This window comes from Panthera uncia (genome assembly GCF_023721935.1).
Source record: "Panthera uncia isolate 11264 chromosome B3 unlocalized genomic scaffold, Puncia_PCG_1.0 HiC_scaffold_1, whole genome shotgun sequence".
Lineage (NCBI taxonomy): Eukaryota > Metazoa > Chordata > Mammalia > Carnivora > Felidae > Panthera > Panthera uncia.
In genome coordinates, this window is record NW_026057582.1 from 44217532 (window position 1) to 44242405 (window position 24874).

At 44.6% G+C, this 24874-nt stretch overlaps 1 protein-coding gene across 7 annotated transcripts in view; it reads right to left on the reverse strand.

Moving 5' to 3' along the window:
• The window catches only part of SAMD4A (sterile alpha motif domain containing 4A), a 207585-nt gene that overhangs the window by 33060 nt on the left and 149651 nt on the right, over positions 1 to 24874 (reverse strand). For 3 of the 7 annotated variants that reach the window (XM_049612750.1, XM_049612749.1, XM_049612753.1), the window contains exons 3-5: positions 16970 to 17233; positions 5536 to 5645; positions 3251 to 3337 (exon numbers count right to left, since the gene is read on the reverse strand). In XM_049612750.1, coding sequence (XP_049468707.1) covers positions 3251 to 3337; positions 5536 to 5645; positions 16970 to 17233 — 461 coding nt within the window. Of the gene's footprint in view, positions 1 to 931; positions 1039 to 3250; positions 3338 to 5535; positions 5646 to 12636; positions 13607 to 16969; positions 17234 to 24874 lie in introns of those variants that run through there. The other 4 variants (XM_049612752.1, XM_049612751.1, XM_049612755.1 and 1 more) reach the window with 3 other exon arrangements.

The window sequence follows — 24874 nt, forward strand, 5'->3', positions numbered from 1 at the left end:
ATTAAAGATCAATGTTGAAAAGTTTGCCCCAGCAACATTCTAATCTTTCCTTTTCCTTTTCCACCAAACATCTTGAGAAGTCTGTACTTCCTTACCCCATGGCCTCAACACCCATTCACACTTCTGGGTTCCTGAGTTTCTGCTTCTATCCCTCCTTTCTCCTTGTATCCCTTCTCATCATGGCCACCAGTGACCTGCTGGCAGCCAGTTCCAGGGGGCAGTGTTCAGTCCTCACTGTAGAGGACACATCCACAGCACCTGATGGGATTTGCTCCTTCAAATGCTTCTCTGATCCCCTGGGTGGGCTCAGCCTGTCACTGTTCAGTCCCTCCATATCTTCTGGATGGTGCTTCTTGGGGTCTGTCCTCAGCTCTTCCACTTGGCACACACTTCTGGAGGAGTCAACTGCCATTATGCACAGATGACCCACAGATGAGTCTTTCAAGGCCTTGTGACTCTAGCCTTGTTCTTCTGGCCGCTAATTTGCCTTTTCTGCCTGGGTGTCCCAAAGGCACCTCAGACTCAATCTGGCCAACTGAACTCAACTCCACTTCTCCAAACCTGGCAACTCCTCCTATATCTGCTGTTCCCAAATGGCACGGCACCAAGGCCACTGCCTGGACTTCTGCTAAACGACCTCTCTTATCCCTCTCCACCCTCGCGGGCCCTGCCTTAGCTCCAGGGTGCACCAAGTCTGGCTGTAGGTTCCTAACGAGTCTTCCAGCCAGTGTCGGCCCCTCCGAGGTTTCCCTCTTCGTCACCACTGCAGAGTGCTGTGCTTCATCCCAGGAAGATTCCCCCACCTGCCTCGGTGACGACACTGATCACAAGGGATTTGAGAGCACCGGCTGTGTCTGTGTGACATGTCTGTGTCACAGTGTGCATCTCGTGCTCCCCAAAGGCAGGAGCCACATATTACTGTGTTACTCACGGGTAGCCTCCAGTGGATGGGGTAAATGTAGTCCAAGGCAGCTGCTTAGTAAGTGTTCAGGCTGAGTGGAAGGGCTCTGGACATCGAGCTTATCTGCAGCAACCACTGATTATGAACTAGCCCTGGGCGGGGCCCCAGGTTCTGTGTGAGGTAAGAATGCTGTAGGCAAGCAAAGGCCTGATGATAGCATTTTCAACAGCATAACCAGCTTAGGACGTGTGGGAGCACGAGAGAAAGGGCTGATGGAGTTTGCCGCTGGTGGCCTAAGTGGTAACACATTAGGGATGACTCCCTCCCTCAAAGAGCAGGAGAGCCTTGGGTCCCAGAGGAGCGAGCCAAGGGGCTGAGTCCCCAGTGGATGCTGAGGACCCCCAACCCCAGGTCATGAGCTCCTGAAGGGACAAGCACACAAGTGTCTGTACTCAGGTGTTCTGAAGCAAGCTGAACGTGCTGGTCTCCTAGACGCACAAGCTTTCCTCCTCAGGGACGTCGAAATAAACTCATTACTGCTCTTCTCTTGATCATTAGCTGCTCTCAGACTTTGTATGAAATTTGTCATCTTTTTATCAATTCCCATTCCAGGCACCTAAGTGGCTCAGTCAGTTGAGCATCTGACTCTTGATTTAGGCTCAGGTCATGATGATGTCACGGTTCATGAGTTTGAGCCCCACATCAGGCTCTGTGCTGACAGTGCAGAGCCTGCTTGGGATTCTCTCTCTCCCTGTCTCTCTCCGCCCCTCCCCTGCTTGTACTCTGCTTCTCTCTCAAAATAAATAAAAATAAACTTAAAAAAATTCCCATTCCAGTGAACCAGGCAGAAAGTATTTTTGTGGAATCACTAGTATCCTAGGTGTGAAATGGCACGGACTCATCAAAGGCCAGATAGAAAGTCTGTGGCATATCAAGGCCACCTGTGCCACCCTGTGCCCTCGTGTGTCCACACACAGATATGGCCCAAGGCTACAGGGAGTAGAGCAAACAGCAGTTGCATCTCGTCTTTCAGGTGGGTGCATTTCCTCAGTGCAGAGTTCCTGTGAGTTCCTAAAGGATGCTCTGGAGGTAAGGGGTGGGGGTTGGGTGGGGTGGGGGGACAGTCACCCTTTCACCGTAATACTTAGCAAGCTAGTCATTATGCAGAAAGCTTTCTGTGCTTTCTAACAGATAAGGAGAAAATTGGCCTTTTGAATGGTCCCCAAAAGAGAATTGTTTCTTATATTAAAGATGGCAATAATCACTGTTAGACAAACCGCTTGGTAAAGGAGTTATCATAAAATTAAGAACAACAATAACCTCGGGTTCAGTTGGATAGGTCACGTGTCATTTGTGATTTACTTTAATTAGGGGCAGACCTTTCATCACAGATGGGCATGTGACTAGCCTCTATATCTATCCCATGGCTTTAAAGCCCCTTTCCTTATAAAGTTATATATGCTTATTCTATACATATACTTTATATTTTATGTGATATGCATTAAATATAACTTTATATGTTGTATATAAAATTATATACACACATCTTGTTAAAAAAATTTTTTTTTAAGTTTTATTTATTTAAGTGACCTCTACACCCAATGCGGGGCTCGAACTCATGACCCTGAGATGAAGACTCATATGCTCTTCTGACTGAGCCAGCCAGGCGCCCCTATTTTTATAAGTTAAAAAAAAAACCTCTCACTGCATTAAAACGTTTATGTTCTTACAAAACTTGCATTAGCCCTACCTCCCTCAATACTTTGTTTCCTTCCAAAATCACCCTGGACACACTAGAGGACCTCACCACTCAGGCTCCGCAGGCAGCACATCCCTACAGAGCTTTCCACCCACCAGTCCCAACCACCTCCCAACAGCTATGCACAAGAATCCCAACTTGGGGCAGAGGGCAGCCCAGGAACAGGCCTGCTCTCCTCTGCACCTCAGATGAAATCATAAAGTCACCACGTCCTAAAAATATCATTACCAGGGTGATGTCCGGATACAAAGATAGGAAGAGAACTTGTTTAGGCAACAAACGAAAAGGGACAGTAGCAGCTGATAGGTGCTTATCAGCCAAATGATTTTCATTCCCTCTATTGAACCTGGAGTTTACTGGGATGGCCGGTCACAGGCTGCCTCGACCCAGGGAATAAGTACATTTCAGCAGTCAGGTTACCCAGAAGCTTGGGGAACCAGGATAGTTCACTTGAAAATCCTTTCATGTTTTTCTGCCTCTGGTAGGGAAACAAGGTGATACACTCTATAAAAGGTCTGCCAGTGACACTTTCGACTGAGAATCTTCCCGTGATAAAGGTGGAGATGTGCCTTCACCTGGTGATAACTTACCCTTTCCAAAGACTTCAGGAGGTTTTGTCTTTCTTTGAGCTTCTGAATACTGATGACAATTTTGTGTCTTGCACCTTTGGTAACATTCTGTAATTAAATAAAAGTTATATTTAAAGATATATTTTTAAGAACCAGTTTAAAGACTCTTGGAGGCTATTTACTGTCTTCTTGGTTCCTACATTTGCAGACCAGTAAATATCCATTTGTCTCTCTCTTCCGTACTCATTGTCATAGACCTCTCCTTACTAAATATTTTAACTACATCTGGCTACACATTTGCCCGTGTCCTTTGGTTGTGACCTTTAGGAGAAGAGAGAGGGAGCTAGAACAGCCAATTACCCACCCAGCATGAAATGTCTTCACAGTCTTAAAGGATCATTTTAAAGTCATACACCCTCTTCTCCATATTTTGCCATGTCAGTCCCTCAGTTTGCCTGAAGGTCTCCATCCCATACAGATCTTCATTGTTTTCTCAACCCTTTCCTAGGTTTTCCATCTCAAGAATATGTGAAGGCTGGTGCAATTCTACCACGTGTCCTACAACCAGGGCAATTTTTGGCAGTTTTCAGGTCATCTTTGGTCTCCAGTCATCACTTCAGCTAAATGATTAGGATTCACAGTTAGGACTGTGGATTTTGTCTTAACTGTGTGCAATGCTGAGCCTACGGATTTATTTAAACCCTTGTTGACTACAGATACCACACATTTCCAAGCAGGTCCTTTCTTAAATCAGGTCTCTACTACAGACTTCTGGTGACTTCTTGCAACTAGTCATAGGATTCCTCTTAAAGAAGGAAAAGATGGGAACACCAGACGCCTCTCCTTCAGAGGTATTAACACTCAAGTGACAACTGAACTCACTCTCTAGGATAAAGTGTTAGGGGGCAGATTTGTTTACCTTGACTTTGGGTTCAAGTGAATTAAATTACTCTGAAAAATTTGTGCTGGCCTCTGGCTTGGCCCTCTCTGTCAATTATTTCTTGTTTGTTTGTTCGTTTGGTTTGTTTGTTTGTTTGTTTTCTCAAGTCAATAACTGAGGACTTAGATTTTTTTTTTCCCCTCAACTCTGACCCAAACACAAAAAAATGCTGTTAGAGGTCGCTCTCATCAATCCCTGGGATCTCAAGGAGCAATCAAAATGTAAAAAGCAGCGGGAGAAGTGTTAGGAAGTTGAAATGAGTGCCTTTCATTCTCTGAGAATGTGCAGTGACTTTGGGCTTTGTCTTGCATCTCAATACTGGTATTCAGCCAGGCCTGCAGAGGTTAACTGAGGGTACTGAATATGCAATGGGAAACCAGCATGTGCTGGGAGGTATGCTTCCAGAGCAGTCCTGCCCCAAATGGTACAATCTCCTCTTCCTGCAAGGGAAATACTGTTAGCTTATTCAGACCATTAATTCTTTTAAATCATTGCTCGAAGGAAAACTGAGGTCCATTAGAAACATGCAAATGGCATTTTAACCAAGGGAAACAAAGACATTGCTCAGATTTATTTACTCAAGCACAGCATGGTACGAAGCATGCTTAGTTTTGAGGGGGGTCTGTCGACTGGCCTAGCCTTTGGCATCCACACTTGGGGAAAGATGCCTTAGAAGGAAGGGAGAACATTGTCCTTTTATGGGCACACATAGGGAAATGAAATCTGAGACCTGGGGTAATCTCATTCTCTGTGACTATCCCATGTTATTCAAGGTAGTTAGAAGAAAAAGGATTTTGCACAACTTACTCCAATCTCAGCTGAGTCCAATCTGAACATGCTTTTAGAAAAACGTTGGGGAAGGTCTGAGGCATGATCTGGTGCTTCGACTCACTAACTACTAGAAGTTAGCTGATTTGAAAACCAGACTGGACAACAGACAACCAATCTGTCATTGTCCAAACAAACCCTAGTTGGCCAGATGGAGAGATGGGGCAAGGAAAGCAAAAGCAGGGACACAGACTCTTTGAGGCTTTGGTCAAAGGTTACTTCTAGGCCACTCTACTGATTCCTCCCTGGCACCTTGAATGTAGAGCGTGCACCTAGATCATACCTTTTTCAACATACTCTTTCTCACTAAGCCTCATTTGCCTTAGAGTTACCTGCTGGTCTCCATCTCCTACTGGACCCCGAAGGCAAGAACCCAGCCTTACTCACCATGCAATGCTGGCCAGCACCTGACAGTTCCTAGAATAAGGCAAGCTACTAGGTGGGAACAGGTATGGGTCCAAACAAGGTATATCTTGGGCTTCAACTTCAGGTTCCACCTGGGGCACCTTCTCAGAGGATGGTCCCTTGAAGCACATACCTGAGCCTCCAGCTGGCACTCAGTAAGGGCCATCATTTCCTCATAGGTCATCTGGGAGAAAAGAGCAGCGTACTTGTGCAGGCGGAGGCTTTTTAACCAGGCTGGAACATCTGTGGTGCAAGATGTGCAAGAGATGGGGAGAGAAATTGAAAGGGAACGAGAAGAGATGACAAAAGATATGGGAATAGAGAAAGGAAAGGAGGGTGATGGTCAGAGGGAAAAAAAGAAAAAAAACCCCTTTATGTTACTACTTGTTCAATTCAATTTTGGCAGCAAATTCTGGACTTTGAAATCTTGGTCTAGCCCTGATATTCCTGCTGTTGGGCTCCCTTATACTACTTTAGACTAGGGGTGGCTAACTTGGGGTCCATGGGCTTCAGGGCATATAGGAATTCCCTAAAATTATATCCCAATTTGTAAATATGTTTACTTTTCTGGGCAGAAATCATCCATAGTTTCCATAAGATTCTCAGAGGGATTCATGACCAAAACTATGGCAAGGAACCCCTTGATTTGGAGAGAACTGACTTAGAATGTTAAAACTACGCATGATGAGTCTTCATCTCAAAGAAAACTTCTTTCTAGGTTCAGTGTAGCTCTCCACATGCTGCTTCCTCTGCTTCCACAGTGATAGGTAAACCAGGCAACTGTAGGACCCACGGGTGGGGTTGCTGTCATTCTTAGCCTAATCCTTCTTCTGCCTTCCTGTGCCCCAGTGGGAATAAGGGCATCCTAGACTCCAAACTATCACTTGTGTGTGTGTGTGTGTGTGTGTGTGTGTCCGCTGACCACTTCTCCAAGTTATGGAATGTATCTGGATGTGTCTCTGACCTTTTGCTTGAATATTGACGACAAATGTACCAAGACTGGAAGGACCCAGGGATTGCTTAGACCATAGGATAATAGAAATTCCAAAGCAGATCTGAAATAAGCCCAAATCTGGGATTCTCGAGTTGGGAAAATTAATAGAAATAGTATCAGAATTCATGAGAGTTATCACCTTGTTGCTAAGTACAACCAAAGCAAAGCCCTTGTGCATGCTCTTTAGCATTTCTGCGCTGATGGGATCTTTGAGAAATCTCTAGAATCAGCTTCCTCCACTCCTTGCTCATTTTACAGATGGCAAAATTAAGTCATTAAGTCTAGTTTATGGAGTATGTGGTGAACTGGGGACTAGAACCAGGCCTCCCAATTCCTAGCTTTTTCCTATGTCATATCAACTTCTCGTGAGATGAGGGCCAAACAGCCCGTCAGTGCTAGGGCTGGGTAAACAATGACTGCAAAGTACTTAGAAATGTTGATGCACTGGGTAAATGTTATTCATGTTTCCTATAAAGTGTTACCCATTACTAACCATGTTGATTACGATATACTGTCTATTTCCACGTGCTTTATTCTGAGGCACTGACAAACACTCCAGAGTAAGTGGGAACCTTCCAATTTTCAATTTTTAAAGTAGTTAACTGGGATTGATTAAAGAAACCTGGCCTCCTCTGAAATCAGGCCCTGATTTCAGGCCCCCTGGGGGAACAAAACCAGGCTTGATTTTGTGCTTGGAGGCCCTTCATTCTACAGTGACAAGCAGAGGGTCCCTCTGGGATCATCAGTAACCACAGAGACAAGGCTTCCCCAGGCACATAGTACGGACCCCTAACATCCTCCTCGACTCAAACTGTAGTTCGGTAGAGTCCAGACCCTGCCAGCTTGGACTCCGGTGCTGTCCTTCCTGCGACATCCTGGACCTGTTTTACCAGACTTTATTCTCCATCATGTCTTGTTGTTGCTGAAACAATGCTAATACGTCTGCAGAGTGACCAGGCAAATAACAACAGCTCTGGCTCTTGGGCCAATAACTTGTTAACAACTTTGGCACCAGGATTCATGTTTGCTACTTTGAAAAGCCCCAAGTTGCTGCTCAGAAAACTCACTGATCATGATTCAGGGAAGTCTGGGTAACCCCAAGGCACACTTGGGCAAAATCTGTTGCAGAGATTACAGAGCATCTCATGGGCCAGATTTTCACTGGGTGCCCTACAGTTGAATCATGCAAAATCCACCAATGATAAAACAGAGTCCTCAGCTACTAAATCATGTTAAAAACTGGGTATTTTATATGCCAAGAGGACAATGTAGGGTTTTAAGAGTTGGGGAGAGCGGGATGCAAGTCTGGGCTTGTCAAGACTAATACTCCAATCAATACTAGTTCCTTTCCACAAAATATCTGACAACTAGAATTTCTATTAGAGGGCTGGAAGGGCCTGCCTCACCTGTTTAGTCAAAATGCGGGTCATTGGGAATTGTCTTCCTACAAAAGGTTCCTACACAACACGGTGAGTTAGGCCTTCCTGAGAAGTTACTTCTAGATAATATTGCTGGGAAATGTAAGCTCCTCTTGGCCGTATATTCCCTTGAGGCAGGCACATGTTGACTCTGCTTGTATAGCGAGTGTCTCAGTGCCTAGCTCGGTGTTGTGTGCTTGAAGAGCTCTCCTTCCTGAAACATGAACTGATGAACAAAGAAGAAGAAATCCCAGTTCTTAAGAACATAGCCTACTAATCTTTCATCCCCTTGTTGGAGACAAGGTACCTTCTTTTGCCAGGAATTAAAACAAAACTCCTTTAGGAGGGAAATAAACCAGAGAAGCAAGAGCACCCGGACCATTTCACTCCTCCCAAGCCAGGAACTCCAATGACTTGGATGCTAGATTCTGTGACGATGTTACCCAGAGGCAAAGTCGAGCTAAAAGTTCAGGTCCTTTCCTGTGTACCAGGTGCCACAGGGTTGGATGCAAAGCTAAGAACCACCTCATATAACCTCAGATATTGTGGTTTTTCATTCTGCAAAGCTGTGGCTACGGTTGAGAGACACAGACAAGCAGGGGTATTTCCTTTGGGAGCAGATACGTGATTGATGTCATGCGTGCCTCCTGGGCTCCCACCTCTGGCTGGCACATAGCCATTTAGCTTCATCTGGGCTGCTTCTGCTCGACAAGCCAATGGAGATCCCAGACGACTAGAAAGTCACTCTCTTATGCAGAGTGGGAAAGATTAAGATGCTTTTGCTCTATGCTGGGTTGACTTCCTTGGCAAGTGTGAGCATCCTGATATTTGCTCAACATTTTGAAAGTTTGCTGTGGGGGCCAGGCATGTCCCTGCCATCAAGGAACTTTTAATCCAAAGAGAATAGCTGACTCACACAAAACATTTATAATAGTTGAAGGAGAAGTGCTAAGTCAACTCAAAGTTCTAGGCAGGCACAGAACAGAGTTCTAGGCAGGCAGAATGTGCATTCTGATTTGCCCTGGGGAGTAAGGGATAGCTTCAAAGTAGCAGCAGTCCTGGAATCACTGGGCATTATCTGAGGAGGCAGGAACAGCATATTAGCAAGCACAGAGCTAAGAGAGCATTTGGGGCTGAGCAAGCACTTGGGTGAATGATAGTAAGTAACAAGGTGGGACAAATAGGCAGGGGTCCAATGATTGAGATCTCTAATGCTGAAACAAGGACAGTAGGCCTCATGTTTGGGTGATGAGGCACTGCTGAAATCTGGGCAGCAGAGGCACTATCAGATGAGTATGTGAGAAAGGTGACGGCTGTCAGTGTAAAGCCTGGATGAGGGGATGTGGGAGTGGAGGCTGGGAGATGAACCGAAGCCCTTGGAGATGGCTTGGAAGGGCGGTGGTGAGAAGGAAGGGATATAAATGGACAGCGCTTGAAGATCAGGGGATAGGGAATGTGAGTGAGACTGGTGGTTCTTCTTCTTCTTCAAGCTTGGGAAGACAGAAAGTACAGGGGGGCAGCAGGTTTGGGGTGGCAAGGGAGAGATGGTGAGCTCTACTTCATGTTGGCCGAGTGTCACTGCCTTTGAGCCATCCAGGTGGAAAAGTCAACTAGAAGGATCTCTGAAGCGAGGTCTGAGCCAGAGAACTTGTCAGCAGCACATGGTGGGTGGTGGCTTGAAGCCATGGAAGTGGGTGAGGTCACTTAGGGAAAGAGCATGGAATGAGAACAGGGGTGAGCTAAGATGGAGCCCTGGGATCATGAGGCATTTAGGGGAAGGTGTGAGAAGAGAAGCCCATGAAGAAAACTGGGAGGAGGAAGCTGAAGGGTAGCAGGTTTCTAGGAGAAAGCACTATGTGCAGATAGTGGCCCCTGTGCACAGTGTCCATCTTTCACAAAGCTCCTTCTAGATCTTGTTGCAGTCCATAGTGGTTTATCTTCACAAGGCCTTTTTTGGGCACAGTGCTACACTCATCTTTTCCATGCTCTGTGTGTACCTGATGGTCTTTACCAATGGGATCAATTTCCAATTATGCTGAGTTCTATTTCCCCTTTTAGAGTTTGGACAAACCAGCCACAGAGAGGTTCTGTGGTGCGCACAACAGCTCACACAGAGGCTGGGCTCCAAGTAGAACTTGAGCTGCTTTTTTCAAATATTTGCTGCTGGAATGGCTGCAAATACCACTCAGCAGGCCATGCAGCACCTGCCTCACAAACAAAGAGGCTCCACAAGATTGAAAGATGGAACCGGTACTGCAGAAGGGCTCAATATGGGAAGCATCATAAAGGGCAGGGAGTAAAACGTTCCTGGAAGAGAGAAACGCGAACAGCCTTGGTTTCCACAAGGAGCCTCACCTTGTGGTGGTCCTGGTACCTGCAGACAGAAGAGAAACTCCCATTCACCACAGAGAGCCAGGCTACTCTCAAACAACTCTCTCTCTTCCCGGGAAACAACTGCATCCTTGGTCTTTGAGGGAGAGGAGTGAGCCAACTGAGGGGTAAGAAGAGGCTAACTCTTCAGTGTTGAAGTGAGAGGGGAAAGATTCCTTTCAAATCCAAAGCAGAAATCTAGGAATATCATCGATATTACTGATGCCTGTCTCTTTCTGGCCAGAGCAGAATGAATAGCTCAGTGCTGTTCTAGCCTCTGAGCGAAAGGAAGAAGGCGCCTTGGTCTGTGGTTCTTGTGAACTGTGAGCACGCTCCTCAGTCCTGGGAAGTGTCCATGGTGGCCTCCAGGAGGGGTTCCATGCTGATGGGGAGCATGTGTGGGTCTCTGAAGAAACAGGTTGAGTGAAATACCCACTTAGAGGGTTTGGATACAAGTGCAGGGACTCAATTTCTCAGTTTCCGTTAGCCGTGACATTCATAAGTGGTTTTCCACACGCAGCTTGCTTTGCGTCATTAAATAGCGGCTGGGTTCCACGTCGCAAGCTACCCTCTGCGTGCCCGCACAGTTCTTAAAGCACTGCAGCAGAAGACACACACTTGGCAAGGAAGGGTGGTTAAAAGACTCATGACCCTTAGAATTTGGGGGAATCCAGGAAATTTGCTTTTCAAGGACAAGGAGCCTTCTGCCTACCTTCGAAGAGGGGACACAATCTGAGCCCATTAGGACGTATCCATGCAGGCTATATGCTGGTATTTGGGAGTAAAGAAAGTAAGGTAAATTTACTAAATCCTGGCCTTGAAGTTAGATGAATTCAAGACAGCGTCTAGAAAGTCAACATTCAGAAAACAGTGGCTTGTTGCCATGACAGCCATGCAGAAGAGTGTCTCAGCCCCCTCCCACTCTGTCACTTACACCTTTATGACCCTCAGAAATGCTGTATTCACAATCTTGCTCAAGAAGGTGTCTGTCGGGGTTCTTTGTCTTTAAGAGAATCACACTTCTCAATAATTTTTCTAATTTCATTCTAAGACAGGCAGAAGTTCAGAGGTTTACATTTCAAAAACAACTCAAAACCCCACAACTGGCTACTTCAGACTAGGCAATATATTTCCTTTGCTGTGGAAAAAAAAAGTTTACTTACGTTTCATCTAAGAAAGACTCCCTAGAAAAGGCAACCTAAGCCTATTTTTGCAGTCCCTGGTCCCCTCCACTCTTAACTGCTGTGTTTCTATCAAGGTTCCTGAAGCCACAGTTTCCTTCTTAACCTTTTTTATGTCTATAGACAAACAATGTAACAGTTTCAGTTACCTCCATATTTTGTACTAATATAACAGCAACACATCGTAAGTCAACCCAGTTAATGTTAACCCATTATGGTGAGGCTGAAGCATATATCAAGAGAAACAGACCGTAACCTCTACCCCTTTCACACTGATGACTGCAATGAGAAAGTCATGGAGCCTCTCACTCGGAGGAGCCCAAATCTATGAGCCTTACTAGCCAGGAATCTGGAAGGGAGTCTCCCACATGAGTTTCCCTACAGGTAGGCAGAATGTTCAACCTGTGCAGGTGAGGAGAGGAGCCAGAGCTCAGGGAGGCTGTGCCAGGGAAGAACATGGTGCACCACAGTGTTGGCCCACCTCCACTGGAAAGTTCTGTAGGTTCTCGTACTCCCCATGCTTCACAATGGCCCTCAATCTGTTTCTTCTATATGCTCTTTGCCTTAGATGATACCATGGGCTATCCAGCTGTCCCAGGCAGAAACCTGGGCATCGTCCTCAATTCCTCCTGCTCCAGAGCACCATCTGCATTTAACTAGCGCACTTTCAGTTCTGAGCTGTCTCAATTCTACCTCACGAAGACCACACAGACACATTCCTTTGAATCCATTCTTGCTGCTGCTTGCCTTGGTCCCACCTCGTTCTCCTCCTCAGTCACTAAAATATCCCCCACCTCTCAGCTGGCTTCCCAGTCCAGACTCCCCTGCCCCTCATCCCCTCCTCCATGTCCCCCCAACACTTCTGCTAGGGTCTGATTTCTAATGAGCAAACGTAAGCAGGTCGCTCTGCTGCTAAATGCCTTCAACAGCTTCTATCAACGTCAGATCTTTCGCAAAGCCTAGCATCTGGTTTTCCCCTCTCCCCAGACTTCTTTCCCATGTGACACTTGAGCCATAGATGCACTCAGTCAACCTGTCCCATCACCATGCTTTCATGTATTCTTCTCCCTTTGCACAGAATGCCCTTCCCTTCCCTTATATACTTGGCTAACTTTAATCATGCTTCAAGACTCAGCTCCAGGACTCTCCTCCTCAGGAACTTTCCTTGACTTCTCTCCACTTTGCATTAGGGACCTCCTTGGTGCCTGTCTGACCCAGCACAAGTCTCCGAAGACAAGACATTTTCACAGCCATACACCTGCGTCAGGTACCTGTTTGTTGTTCATGTGACAGGACTCCCTTGAGGCAGGTACAATCTGTTTCTTCTCTGTCTCCCCAGTAACTAGCCCCAAGCCTCTCTCAGCAGGTGCTTAAAAGTCAACTGACTTGATAAGGACTAAAGTAAAACCTAATAAGTCTTTCTTTTTTTCTCTTTGCTCCCGTAGAACACAGCCACATCACTCATCAACAGCGCTGGCCTTTTGAGAAGTCTTTGTGCGTTGCGTCTACACATCATTTCCGAGGACATGGTGCTAAAATGAGGGGCAGGAATGCTCCCTCCCCCAATGGACTTCTGCTCTTCTATATTTTCTTCTCCTTCCAGGAAATTATGGGAGTATCTTTTTTCTCCTCTCGGCCACCTGAAGGCTTTGCATGAGAGAAGAGGTAAGAGAGCACATTCCACTCATGTTGGCACCGAGGGGAAGGAGGACATAACTGAGTATCGACTCGGGAATCATGAATCTGGGATTCTTCCCCTGGGAAATGTTACGGTGACATTTCTGCAAACAAGGACAACTGAATTTAGAAACCACAATCAGCATATCTGATCCAAACATGTATAACCAGTAGCCTCCACAGGGCATGTTAAGGGGCGGGGGGCGGGGGGAACTCTCATATTCCTGCTGTTTCCCACTTCTGTTCATTAATTTCTACTTCAGTAGCTAATCCCATTCTTGCTTTACCCTGAGATTAGTCCGAGATCCCTACCCTGAGGGACATCCAATCTGTGCTTTGGAGCTGACTTACATCTTCAGGATGGGTATTTACTATAAAAGGAAAAACAAAGCAAAGCAGACAGATGATGTTAATCCTCTGAGAGCACAAGTTGGTCTACTTGGGAGAGAACTTCGTGACGATCCCTGACAGGGTGTGCTGACACCAAGACAAAAGAGGGAGAGATCGATGTTTGTGAAAATCTTAAAAAGAAGAATGCTGGGCCGTGAGCTTTATTTCACACTTTTGACCCAAGAGGCACATTCCTAAGGGACGGTTCGTAGCCAAACCTGGCAGGTTGTCCAGATGAAAAGGAAGGAATAGATGAACAATGTTTCAGCAAGGTATGCAGAGCTGTTGGCAAGAAAGATGAATTCATACTAAATTCAGCTCAATTCTGGTGACTTTTTATCCTTTTCCCAAGGTGTAGGGGGAGGGCTGACATGCATCTTCTGGAGATCTGGAACTCCTCCAAATTCGACCGCAGATACCTTGTTGTTTCTATATACTAGGCTTTTTTTTTAAATGTAGGAAAATAGCAATGCAGTGATGGCATCCTGAGGTGGACCGGAAAGTAGCCTCAAAGGGCTGATAATTCTGCCAGAGGACCTGGTCCCAAGAAAGAAAGAGATGTGAATTCGAGAGGAAGAGCTGGCTCTTTTTAGAAGCACAGCCTTAGATTTCATATTTCATTTCCCAGAAAGTATGAATTAATTTGGAAACTTAAAACGGGCGTCTGCTCTTGGACGTAGGGATCCAATGAGAACCTCTTAGGCTGGGCATGGTGAGGGCTGCTTCCTGGGTGCGTCCTGGAAGGCCACTCTGGATAGTCTCTGCTGACAGAGTTGAGCAGTGGCCTTTTCGAGAAGACCTCTCCAGGCATAGCCAGGGGGTGGCTTTTTGGATGCTTTTGGACCCTGACTCTGGATGCTTACTGTTTTGGGGTATGGACATATCTACTGCTTGACCTATCAGCTGAACTGTGAATACACTTATCCCACAAACAGAATCCTTCATTGTGTCTCATGTCCTCATTCAAATATGTTTTGCCCTTTGCTTTGCTATGGACTTTATATTTTGAATCCCAAACCAATTCTTTGGAGCAAGCAGTTCAATAGGTCAGCAGAAGGTGGATATACATAGGAAAGAGTCCACTGTTTCATCCGGTCACCAAATAGCTTGTTTTCTGACCATATCCCTTGGGCCTATAAAGAAACTCTTGGATATAAGCGCTTATCTGCATCACTTTCTGACTGAAGAATCTCTGAGGAGACAATTCTTATCAATTCTGAAGAAAAGAATAGAAGAAGCTTATATGTGGGATATTCCTTGAACTTTGATTTTGACTTTTATTCTAAAACAGCAATAAGAAATTGGTTCAATTTTCCTCTCATTCATTTCTCTTTAAAAACGTGCTCGCAGGGTGCCTGGGTGGCTCGGTTGGTTAAGCATCCGTCCTCGGCTCAGGTCATGATCTCACGGTTTGTGAGTTCAGGCCCCACGTCAGGCTCTGCACAGACAGCTCAGAGCCTGGAGCCTGCCTCAGATTCTGTGACTCCCTTTCTCTCTGTCCCTCCCTTACTCGTGCTCTGTCTCTATCTCTCTCTCTCATAAATAAATAAAAACATTAAAAGAATGCTCTCATTATTGTTTTCTCACCTCACCATGACAGCACACAGTGAGCATACTTTTAACTACTTTGGGAGAATGTTGAAGGTGTACATTAAAGAAGAAAGAAAGAAAGAGAAAGAAAGAGGAAAGGAAAGGAAAGAAAGAAAGAAAGAAAGAAAGAAGAAAGAAAAGTAAAAGGAAGAAAGAAAAAGAAAGTAAAAGGAAGAAAGAAAGAAAAAGAAAGAAAGAAAAGTAAAAGGAAGAAAGAAAAAAGAAAAGAAAGCAACCCTCTTATAACCAGACAGGACCAGCATTCCTCTCTAGGAGAGGTCTGTATCCTAGAGAACGGCCTTCCCACAGGACCCTCCTCGCCCTTGAACACAAAGGCCAAGGCCTCCTTCCCTCAGTTACCAATTAGAATCGCACATATGTTTTCTCAGAAACGTGCCACCAGACACTCCACTTCGCCTGGGAAGAAGCTAGTCCAGAACAATGGCTGACCCTGCCTCCCTTGGTCCCTCAGGTGCTCCGGTGCCCCAGTGACAGATGCCCTGCAGGCTTACCTAAAGCCTGGCTGAGCCTCACCTGCTACCCGTCACCTGGGGCTCAGCCGCTTGAGCACACAACCACGTAACGTGGACTCAGAAATGAGTTTTGCTACATCTCCAAAATTATGACACATTCCCTCGAAAACTGTGAAAGAGAAAGAGGACACACATCCCCTCCATGCCAAAATGAGCCATTGTTTGTGCTGCCTGTTAAACACCTTTAAAGACCCACTTGTATCAGCAGAAGAAAAGCATCAAGACACATCCCACTCACTCTGGGCATTCATCACGGGGTGGGGGTGGCATGGGGAGCACACAGGCCTGCAGTTGAGGGAGAGGAACGTTTGAGGAATGCACTTCATTCCCCTAGTGGACAGGCTCCGTGTTTCAGCCTGGTACTCTCTCATAGCCGGCCCCTGGGTGGTCATGGGCGTCTTTCTGTGCCACACTGTGATGGCAGAGAGGGGACTCAGTAGACAGCCTCCTTTGTCAACACTGATCCTTCTTGAAGGGAAGGTCAGAGACACAAAACCTCAGCACCATGGATGCCAGCAAAGGGGGTGCTCCCAGACCCCCCCTCAGCACTGTACTCCCAGAAGCATGACTGGTTATTGTTTCTCCATCGAAAACATATTAGTGTGTCCCTGATGAGCATCTTTCCCTAAGGACTTCCCAGACCTTGAACAACTTAGCGTCTAAAAATACAAAATGCACGTATCCTCTTCGAACCTATCACGGGTAATTGGGAAGTCTCTGTCTCCTGATGAGTATCGTTAAGAAAAGGACAGATTTACAGGGCAATGTACAAACATTTATTTATGCTGCACAAAAAGGCCTTTATCACCTGTATGCAAATCTGTTATCAGGCTTAAAACACTGTCAGAGATTCTCAGTGGTATTTTTTTCATGTCCCTTAAACAGATGCAGAGAAAGAATTTAAAAGTTTCTTTGGATATCAAAGGAATAGGGAGAGAGAAAGGAAGCACTACTATGATTCTGCATTAAGAAAGACCTAAAAAAAAAAAAGATCCTGTGGTTTGTTTTGTTACATTATTGACGGTTCCCTGGCCACAGCAAGGAGGTAGAAGGCTGGAGTAGCTGAGCACCTTTACAAACAGGGCAGGCTGAGAAATGTATGTGCAAACAGTAGATCCTATCAGTTAGCTGTGACTCATTTAACTGCCTACAAGTCCCTGCATTAAAAAAAAAAAAAAAAAAAAAAAAAAGAGTGTTGACCTCTCTTGCTCTGGCTCCTGCTTCCCAGGCTTCCCAGGAAGGGGAATCCCAGGAATGGTTAACCCTGAAGCTCTGCAAGGGATGGGTCCAATGCATAAGCCTGGGGAGAGGACTGGGCTCCTCTCTTGCTCACTATCTACCTCTCTTTTTACCCTTCTAACTCCAAATAAAGGGGCCAACTCTGTTCCCAGTGGTTTCTCGTTCAGTCACTCACCTTTCATACCACTACCTTCTTCTTGGAATGTGTTACGAGCAGTGTTCTGATCTTCTAAGTGTTCACTCCCACCACTTCCTGAAGAGGCTACACTGCTTTGTGGAGACAGGGGGGCATGATCGGATGGGAGGCACTGGGGTCCTCTAGCTCGTAAGTCCTCATGAGACATCCATCCATGTCCTAGAGGCTGGTTTGGCACATTCATGGGTGGGGTAAGGGACACAGATCGTTTCAAAGGGCTGTGGTGTGCCTGGCCTGAGAGAACTGGAAAAAAAAATAAAATGAAATAGGTTATTCCCCCCCCTTTAGCCTGGGCCACAGAGAACCCACAATACCTTTTAACCCTGAGAGATGATGCTAACCTGTCTGACGACTCTATCGGTGGTCACCGCAGGCTGAATACAGGCCTGGCAGGGGCTTTCCCTTCAAGGGCTGCTGTCTGGACCTTGTGCTGGGCTGGGTTTCCCCAGGGAGACTATACCTATAGTGCCCACACATCTGGCCTTAGGCTTTGTGGGTCAGGGTCTGGTTTTCATTCTAACTCTAGAAATCAGGATTTGTGGCAGTAGGCCTATAAATCAGGTGAGGCTTGACAGCCTGGCAAAGTGGCCATCTGCCAAGAGTAAAAAGAACATACGCTGCACATTTTTTTTTTTTTTTTAAAACACACAAAACCCAACATTACCCGTGTCATTAGGGTGGACTCTTAGAGGGCAAGGCAGGCTGGTTACCATTTGGGATCTTTGCTGGGCTGAGCTAGAAGGTGGGCTAGTCCTTCCGACCAGGAACCAGGGGAAACTATCAGCTCTGGAAGGGTGCAGGCTCAGCGAGGGCCGCCGTACTAACCCGGACCTCAGGGTACGTGTGGGACACTGGTAGCTGTGTGTGAAAGGGCCGATTCTTTCCCTCGGCTTCACAGGTTAATGCCAAACTTCATCTTGAAAACACTTCCAGGTAACAAGGCTTTCATTCAGAAGCCAGTGGGGTGCGCTCAGTGAGCTGGGGGTGGTTTTTACCAGCATGTTTAACTCGTCCACACAGCGGGCAACATCTGCGTAGCCCCTGTGTTTAATTTCTTTTCCAGAAAACTAGGAAAAAGCAACAAAACTCACATAACTAGCCAAATTAAATGGAGGTCATTCGAGGGAGGGATTTAACCAAAATCAATGCCGAGGAAGCCGACGGTACCCTTGGTTGGTTTTTCTGGGCGTGTTAAGTGACAGCTTCACAAAATAAGTCTATTCATAACATTCTCTCCAAGCACTGGTCCCTCACAGGCCCAGTTTATTTTGACTGCTGCAGCGCTAGCATGGAATTGAGCCACATGCATTTTTAAACATTTTTCAGGGAAGCCATTAAGTTCCATCTCAGGCCGTATCCCCTACAGTGAGGTATTTGCTCCCCCAAGTCCAGACAAGCGCTTCTTTGCTGGTGTTAATCTCCGTGTTTTTTAGTCAGCAGACCTGACATCCCAGTCTAAGAAGTTCTGTTCTTGGTTAAACTGCGTTTCTGGTGTGGTAGCACACCACACAAAGACCTGGGCAGTAGGTTACCTTGCCCCAAACTGAAAGATAAAGACCAGAGCCAAAAGGCTGGGTGTTCCCAGAAAGTGTCTTCGGACAGTGGTGGTGTGGGAAGGTAGCTTATGGTCAGCTGGCATCAGCCAGGCCCCGAGAGCAATGAGGCTCACACCTCTGTTGTCAATGTTTCCATGTGGCTTCAGATGGCCAGAGGGCAGCTTGTGTGAAAGGGGGGCAATCAGAAGGGTCAGACACTTCTTTATGAACAAAATAGGAGGGGAACAAGAGAGCTGCTGAGTTTATCATTTGCAACCTGGGAAATTTCTACATTAGGTAGATTCTATCAAAGGCAAGGAATTCTCACTGAACTTTAAAAAACGCAAAGGGAACATTGTTTAAAAAAAAATTTTTTTTGACCCTGACAGGCTGAAATAGCTTGCCTTTCCACTAAATAGACTAGGGAAGAAACTATTTTAAAAGGCTCCCTGGAAAATGCATTGCTACCTGGTTGGATCAGAAGTAGCAAGAGAAAAAGAAAAAAAAAAAAAGCAGAAAGAAAAAAATAAATAAAAAGGAAGCAGCAGCAAAAATGAAGAGAGAAGCCAACAGGAAGGAAAGCCAGACATCCAGAAAATCCATTTCATGCCTGTCTAAGTATTTATATAAAATGGGGCAGACTTGTTTAGGCCTGCACCAAGTGCTGGGATGGTCCAGCTTAAACATCTTTGCTCCCTGGTACCTTGGCAACCATTTCAGAGTATCTGGTGGATGCTCCGAATGTGCCAGCCAGGTGTGCCTCAAGCAGAAATGGGGGCTCCTCTTCATAGCCAGGATTGGAGTAAGCCTGAAACCATAAAAACAGGCCTTGCCAAAGAGAGAAACGCAGCTTTGAAGTGCTTTAGCACCTAGTCTGGTTAGAGGTGACAAGTAAATCTATAATCACGGGTAGTAACCCTGCTAAGAGAGTCCCCACCTTTGGATACTGAGAACAATACCCCACATGTTGAATAAGCAGTTGAATTCCATTGTTGGATGGAGCCAATTTGCTTCTTTCCCCCTAAACTTTTCTTAAAAGCCACACTGCCTCCCCATTGATGGGCATCCTTGGGGAGGTTGTCAGTATCCAAGGAATCCACTGGTTATTGAGAATGGAACAAAGTAGGTACCTAACTTAATGGGACTTAAAGGGATATATCACAGAAACCTACACCCATGTCTTCAAATATTCCTGAGCTTGACTGATGTCACAGGGGATGTGGTATAAACTTGGCCTCTGCCTCTAATAAAAAAATCAATTATACCTGAGGTGCCAGAGCCTTTTCTCAGTAACTTTCTACTAAAGGCCCCACCCTGTCTGTATCATAAAGACTCCCGCAGCTGGGCACCGAAACAGAAAGATCTCCTTAGGAGCCGACCTACTGTTTCAACCAAGCAAAATGCCTCCCACTAAGCTTCTGATTTGCAGAGAGGGCCATGCATTTAGACCCAGGCTGGATGCCACACCTAAATAAGAGCAGAGTCATGTTGGGCAAATGCCTCATTTCTCCAAGGAGAACCAAAGCCCCAGGCAATACAGGCTTGGCTTCCTGTGGGAAGGAGACAGAAGCCGGTGACAGGTGACCTGCCAACAGTGCCATATTGGGGTGAAGACAGATCTTCAGGTAGAGGTGGAGGCCTTGGCCACAAAGCCAATTTTCATGTTACCTCGTGAGCTAGAGTACTTTGTTTGGCACGGACTGGCAGAGGAAATAATAAATGCCATGGGCAGAGCGCAGGAAGATAGGCCACACCGCCATGGAATTAATGAGGTGGCCAGGGGCAGGTTATCGATGGTTGTCCCATCACTCCATTTTTTAACCGAAAGAACTCATCTGAAGTGGTGATAAATGGATGAAGAGGGAAAATGGATATTGAAATAAACAGATAAATAAATTTCCTTTTCCTATGAGTAGGGAGGGAGAGCAGTGAAAACAGTCTTCTGTGTTAGCTGTCCCAGAATGACTCTAGCTAGAAGCAGACCTTTCGAATGTTCTCGCTTGTGGACTGCTATGCAGCAGACAACGACCAATGCTCCATTCAGACTTAAGCTGCCCCCAGGTGTATTCGAACATGGCAGAATTAAGTACACCTTGAAAAAAAAGATCTCAGTATAGATTAGAAATTGGCAGTTTCCAGCAGAATTGAAGTCCTAAGTTTACATTGCATTTGTGACTTTATCATAGGTGAGGTGGGGGGCAGGATGTTTCAGAGTAGATTCATTACATTGAAAATCCTACTAAAAACTACCCAGGGGAACAAGGTTGTGCCTCTTTCTGCTCTTGAAAAACTGAAGCTAAAACTTCATACTGTGTACAGTATAGATTCAATATTGCTTATTAATTTTAGAAGGAAATATAGATTCAATATTGCTTATATTTTATTATAGGAAATGTCAAGTATGTACACATATACATGTGTGTATGTGTATGTATGTCAATAGAATACTATAATCTAGGGGATCGTTTGTAAATTCAAGTGAACCAAAAATTAATAATATCTATTGAATAAGTCTAGTTGAAATATGCAAAACACAGCTAAAAATAATCTTGCTACAGCACTGGAGCTGTGTGATGTGAGTACAGAGGGTCTTCTAATCTGGCAGTAAACTCTGTCATACCATTCTTGGCTAGCCAACTTCTCTGACCTCATTTAACCTCATGATTTGTTTTTCATCTCGAGACTATCTTTAATGAGACTCCTTTCAACGCCTTTTTAGAGGAAAATACGATACCTGGCTCTGGGTTCTGTTCTTTGAAGTATTTTCTTGAAAGCCTGGAAATCAGATTTCTTACCCCTTTCTTTTGACCAACTTGACTTCATCTCAATTTTTAGTTACTGAAATAAAATTCAGCAAAAGACTTTCGGGGATAGACTCTTTTAAGAAAATTAGGTATAACTACTTTTTGTGCTTTCTAATGTGACAAATGATAGGGTTTGTAGAAAGAGGAAGTTTTGGGATACTGGCCCAACTATCTCTTTGGTTCACTGTCAGGTTAGGCATTATACCTCACAGTCAAGGAGAGAAGAAGTGATCCCCATAAGCGAACCATCCAGATAATGGAAGCTCCACTGTTACACTGAAACTTTATCCTAACAAACTTTAATGCAGATCTTTCAAAGATACATTGCATACTTCCCTGTTCTACTTAAACTTACACACTGAATGCAATTTATGCATTTCATGCTTTAAAAGGTATTGTTATGGGGTACCAGAGCAGCTCAGTCGGTTAGGTGGCAGACTTGATTTCAATTTGGGTCAAGATCTTGTGGTTTGTGAGATTGAGCCTCATATCGGGCTCCACGCTGACAGTGCGAGGAGTCTGCTTTGGATTCTCTCCCTCCCTTTCTGTCTTCTCCCCCACTCACGCTCACTCTCTCTCAAACTAAAGAAATAAAACTTAGAAAAAAAATTTTTTGAATTATTATTATGAACATAGATTCTTAACATTTCAAAGCTGGAAGCCCCCTGCAAGGTAGTTCAATAATTCCCAAGGTATGAACTGTGGACCCCTGGGTAGTGGAAATATTTTAATTTCCCTATACGCACCACACTGTTAATAGATGAAATATTGTGTTGCAAATAATTTTTATATACATGCAGAGTATTAAAATTAATAAAATATAAATTAATTTACATGCTGCTGAATTCATAGCTCTTTTTGTCATTTTTTCTCCTTTCAACAGATTCAAAGTGCAAATCTTGTTTTACGGGGACGCCAATTTTTCTTTTTATATGTTACTGACTGAGGCCAAAACTCAATAAATAATAGAGATGATTATTGTTCTCTGCTTTGTTGACTGAGGTTTTCATGGGCAATAGAGGTAGCCTCAGGAAGCCCATCCTCAAAGTCCTCTGCACACCTTTCAGTTATACCCTTGCCTCAAATTCCGTCAACCATCACTTTTCATCGCTACCAATATGTTTCCACCTATTTACAGGCTTAACATTTTGTCCTAGAGTTTGGAATCTAGAGTATTGAGGTTGACTTCTTTTTGAATAAGGGTAGGAAATACTCCCATTTTCCTAATGTCACGCCCTTTCATCAAACCCAATAGTTTGTCTTCTCAACCCGAGGTTGAGTTCCACATCCTCATCACGTCCTTATGAACACAGCCACGTAGTCGGGATTTGAAGTTCTCATCTCTTTTCTTCCTAAGCCAGTCTCTCCATTTCTAATTCAACAAGATGCCCTTCTCACAGAGACATTTGTGCTTCATTAAAATGTTCAAATTCTAGACGCTCGTGATAAAACTCAGTCCAATTGCAAGCGTGACTAAACTTTGCAAAAATAACTCATTCTGACTTAGGGATTTTAAAAAGTAAGAATGAGGAAACTAAGCATTTATATATTATTTTAAAATATGAACTTCAAATTTCTTTCCAACATTAAAAGGTCATAGCCAATTCCCTCCTCTGGAGGTACATGCTGCATGTATCCCCATACCATGATAAAGCCGAGGGAATATGCTACTTATAAGCTGATAATGGTGTACTTTCAGAGTATCTTCTAGACCTACATCCAAAAGTAAACCTACATCCACAAGAAATTCGGAGTATCAGTAGAACCTTTGCTGAATACACCAACTCAAGGGCTCGTATCATGTAGTTCTTAAATTGTGCTGTAAATGATGGTTTGATACTTGTCAAGTTTAAAGAAGAAAAAGTTCAACCCACTGCCAGCTACAAAATCAAATCATCTCCAAGTTACTAGGGGAGTGTTTCTGTTCATCCCTTTAGTTACTTAAGGCCTGCTTATCAGGCATCTTTCAGGTGTCATCCAAGAATTTCTTCTGAGAGTACTTTCAGAGCATCTAAGGAACGGCTACAAAAGGCTTTCCATTTTCAAAGACTGGAGTTCTGTTAACACCACTTGTATGAATGATTCCAGGCATTTGCTTAAGGAAAAAAAAAAAGCCAACATTTTAGAGACTCAGTGCTGAAATGATATTAGACCCTGGATTCCTCTTCTTTAGTTGGTTTTGTGGTGCCACAACCAGTAATCAGAGGCCCTGTAGTGGGAATCTTTGGGGAAGAAAAGATTAATAGTACTGTAAGAATACATTTAAAAACAAAACAAAACCAGGGTACTTGATCAGTGACATCATGCAAAGGAAAAGACAACACCAGTCATATTTATGGCCAAGTACGGATTTGTGTAAAAGGTGGGGGGTGGGGGGGGGGAAGAAGGGATTAATGACTAAGGTTAAAATTAACATGCTCTGCCATCATTGCTTCAGGGAATAGATTAACAGCAAATCTAGAAGGTTATATGCCTCAACTCTGCATGCTTGCTCTCTGCTTCTTGTTCAAAGGTTTGGAAAAGCAGTGCTCACAACATCTGGACACCAGAAGATGATTCCCCCAAACAGCTTCAGACTCCACCTCATTCTGGGGGAAGAAAAGAGACCATGCTACAAAGGAAAGATGTGGTTGGTGGACAGGGTGTTCCCGACAAGCCCAAAGAGGAAGCCACACACTCTCTGGGAAGAGAAAACGTACACTTGCCTAAGCAACAAAACAAAACAAAGGGAGACTCTGGAAGCAGATGAAACCGCAAAGAACATCACAGAAAGGTTGACAAATACACACTGCTAAATCTCCTTTTCCCTATTAAATCTCATTTCCATACAGTATTGAAATGAAAGTATTCTGATGCAGGGAAAAGCACCTGGAGAGGTTTCTTCAATAATGTGAGTCCTTGTCACTGATGTCAGCTCTTATTACTCTACAGACAGCTCAGCCTTTGGGCAGAGCAAAGATGTATGTTTCTGCCTTCACATTATCACTTAAACATTTGGGCTTTTAAGAAGTAAATTAGGATGTTTCTGGCAGACTTTTATTGCTGCATTAATCTTTGGTACATTTCATTTGTCTTCTTTTGTCGGTTTCTATAATGGCAAAACTGGGTGTCATCCAGTAGAAAATCTATTTTAGATAACTGCTATTTGACTTTATATTGTCATTATTTATGAAATAAGTTAGACAAGAAGCCAGTATACACATTTTACAGAAATTGGTTGAATCTTACCCACAGGTTTAACTTCAAATCAAGCAGTCCTAAAAGGAAACTGCCCAGATCCTGATTCCCTTCTATCAAAACCAATGACATCAATATGGAAGAATCTGACACAACTGTAGCAGATGTTTAAGCCAATTCAACGAACTGTGGGATCAAGCCAGCCACTTCTAAAGTTCCTGTATAGTGGGGTAACTTCTACTTTCCTGCATTATGTTTCTTTTCCTAGCTATATTTATACCTATATGCACTCAACCTTGAGGCTTGTCCATGGAACTTCTACCCACATAGACAGTGAAGAGATGAAATCCAGAAATGAATTTAGACAG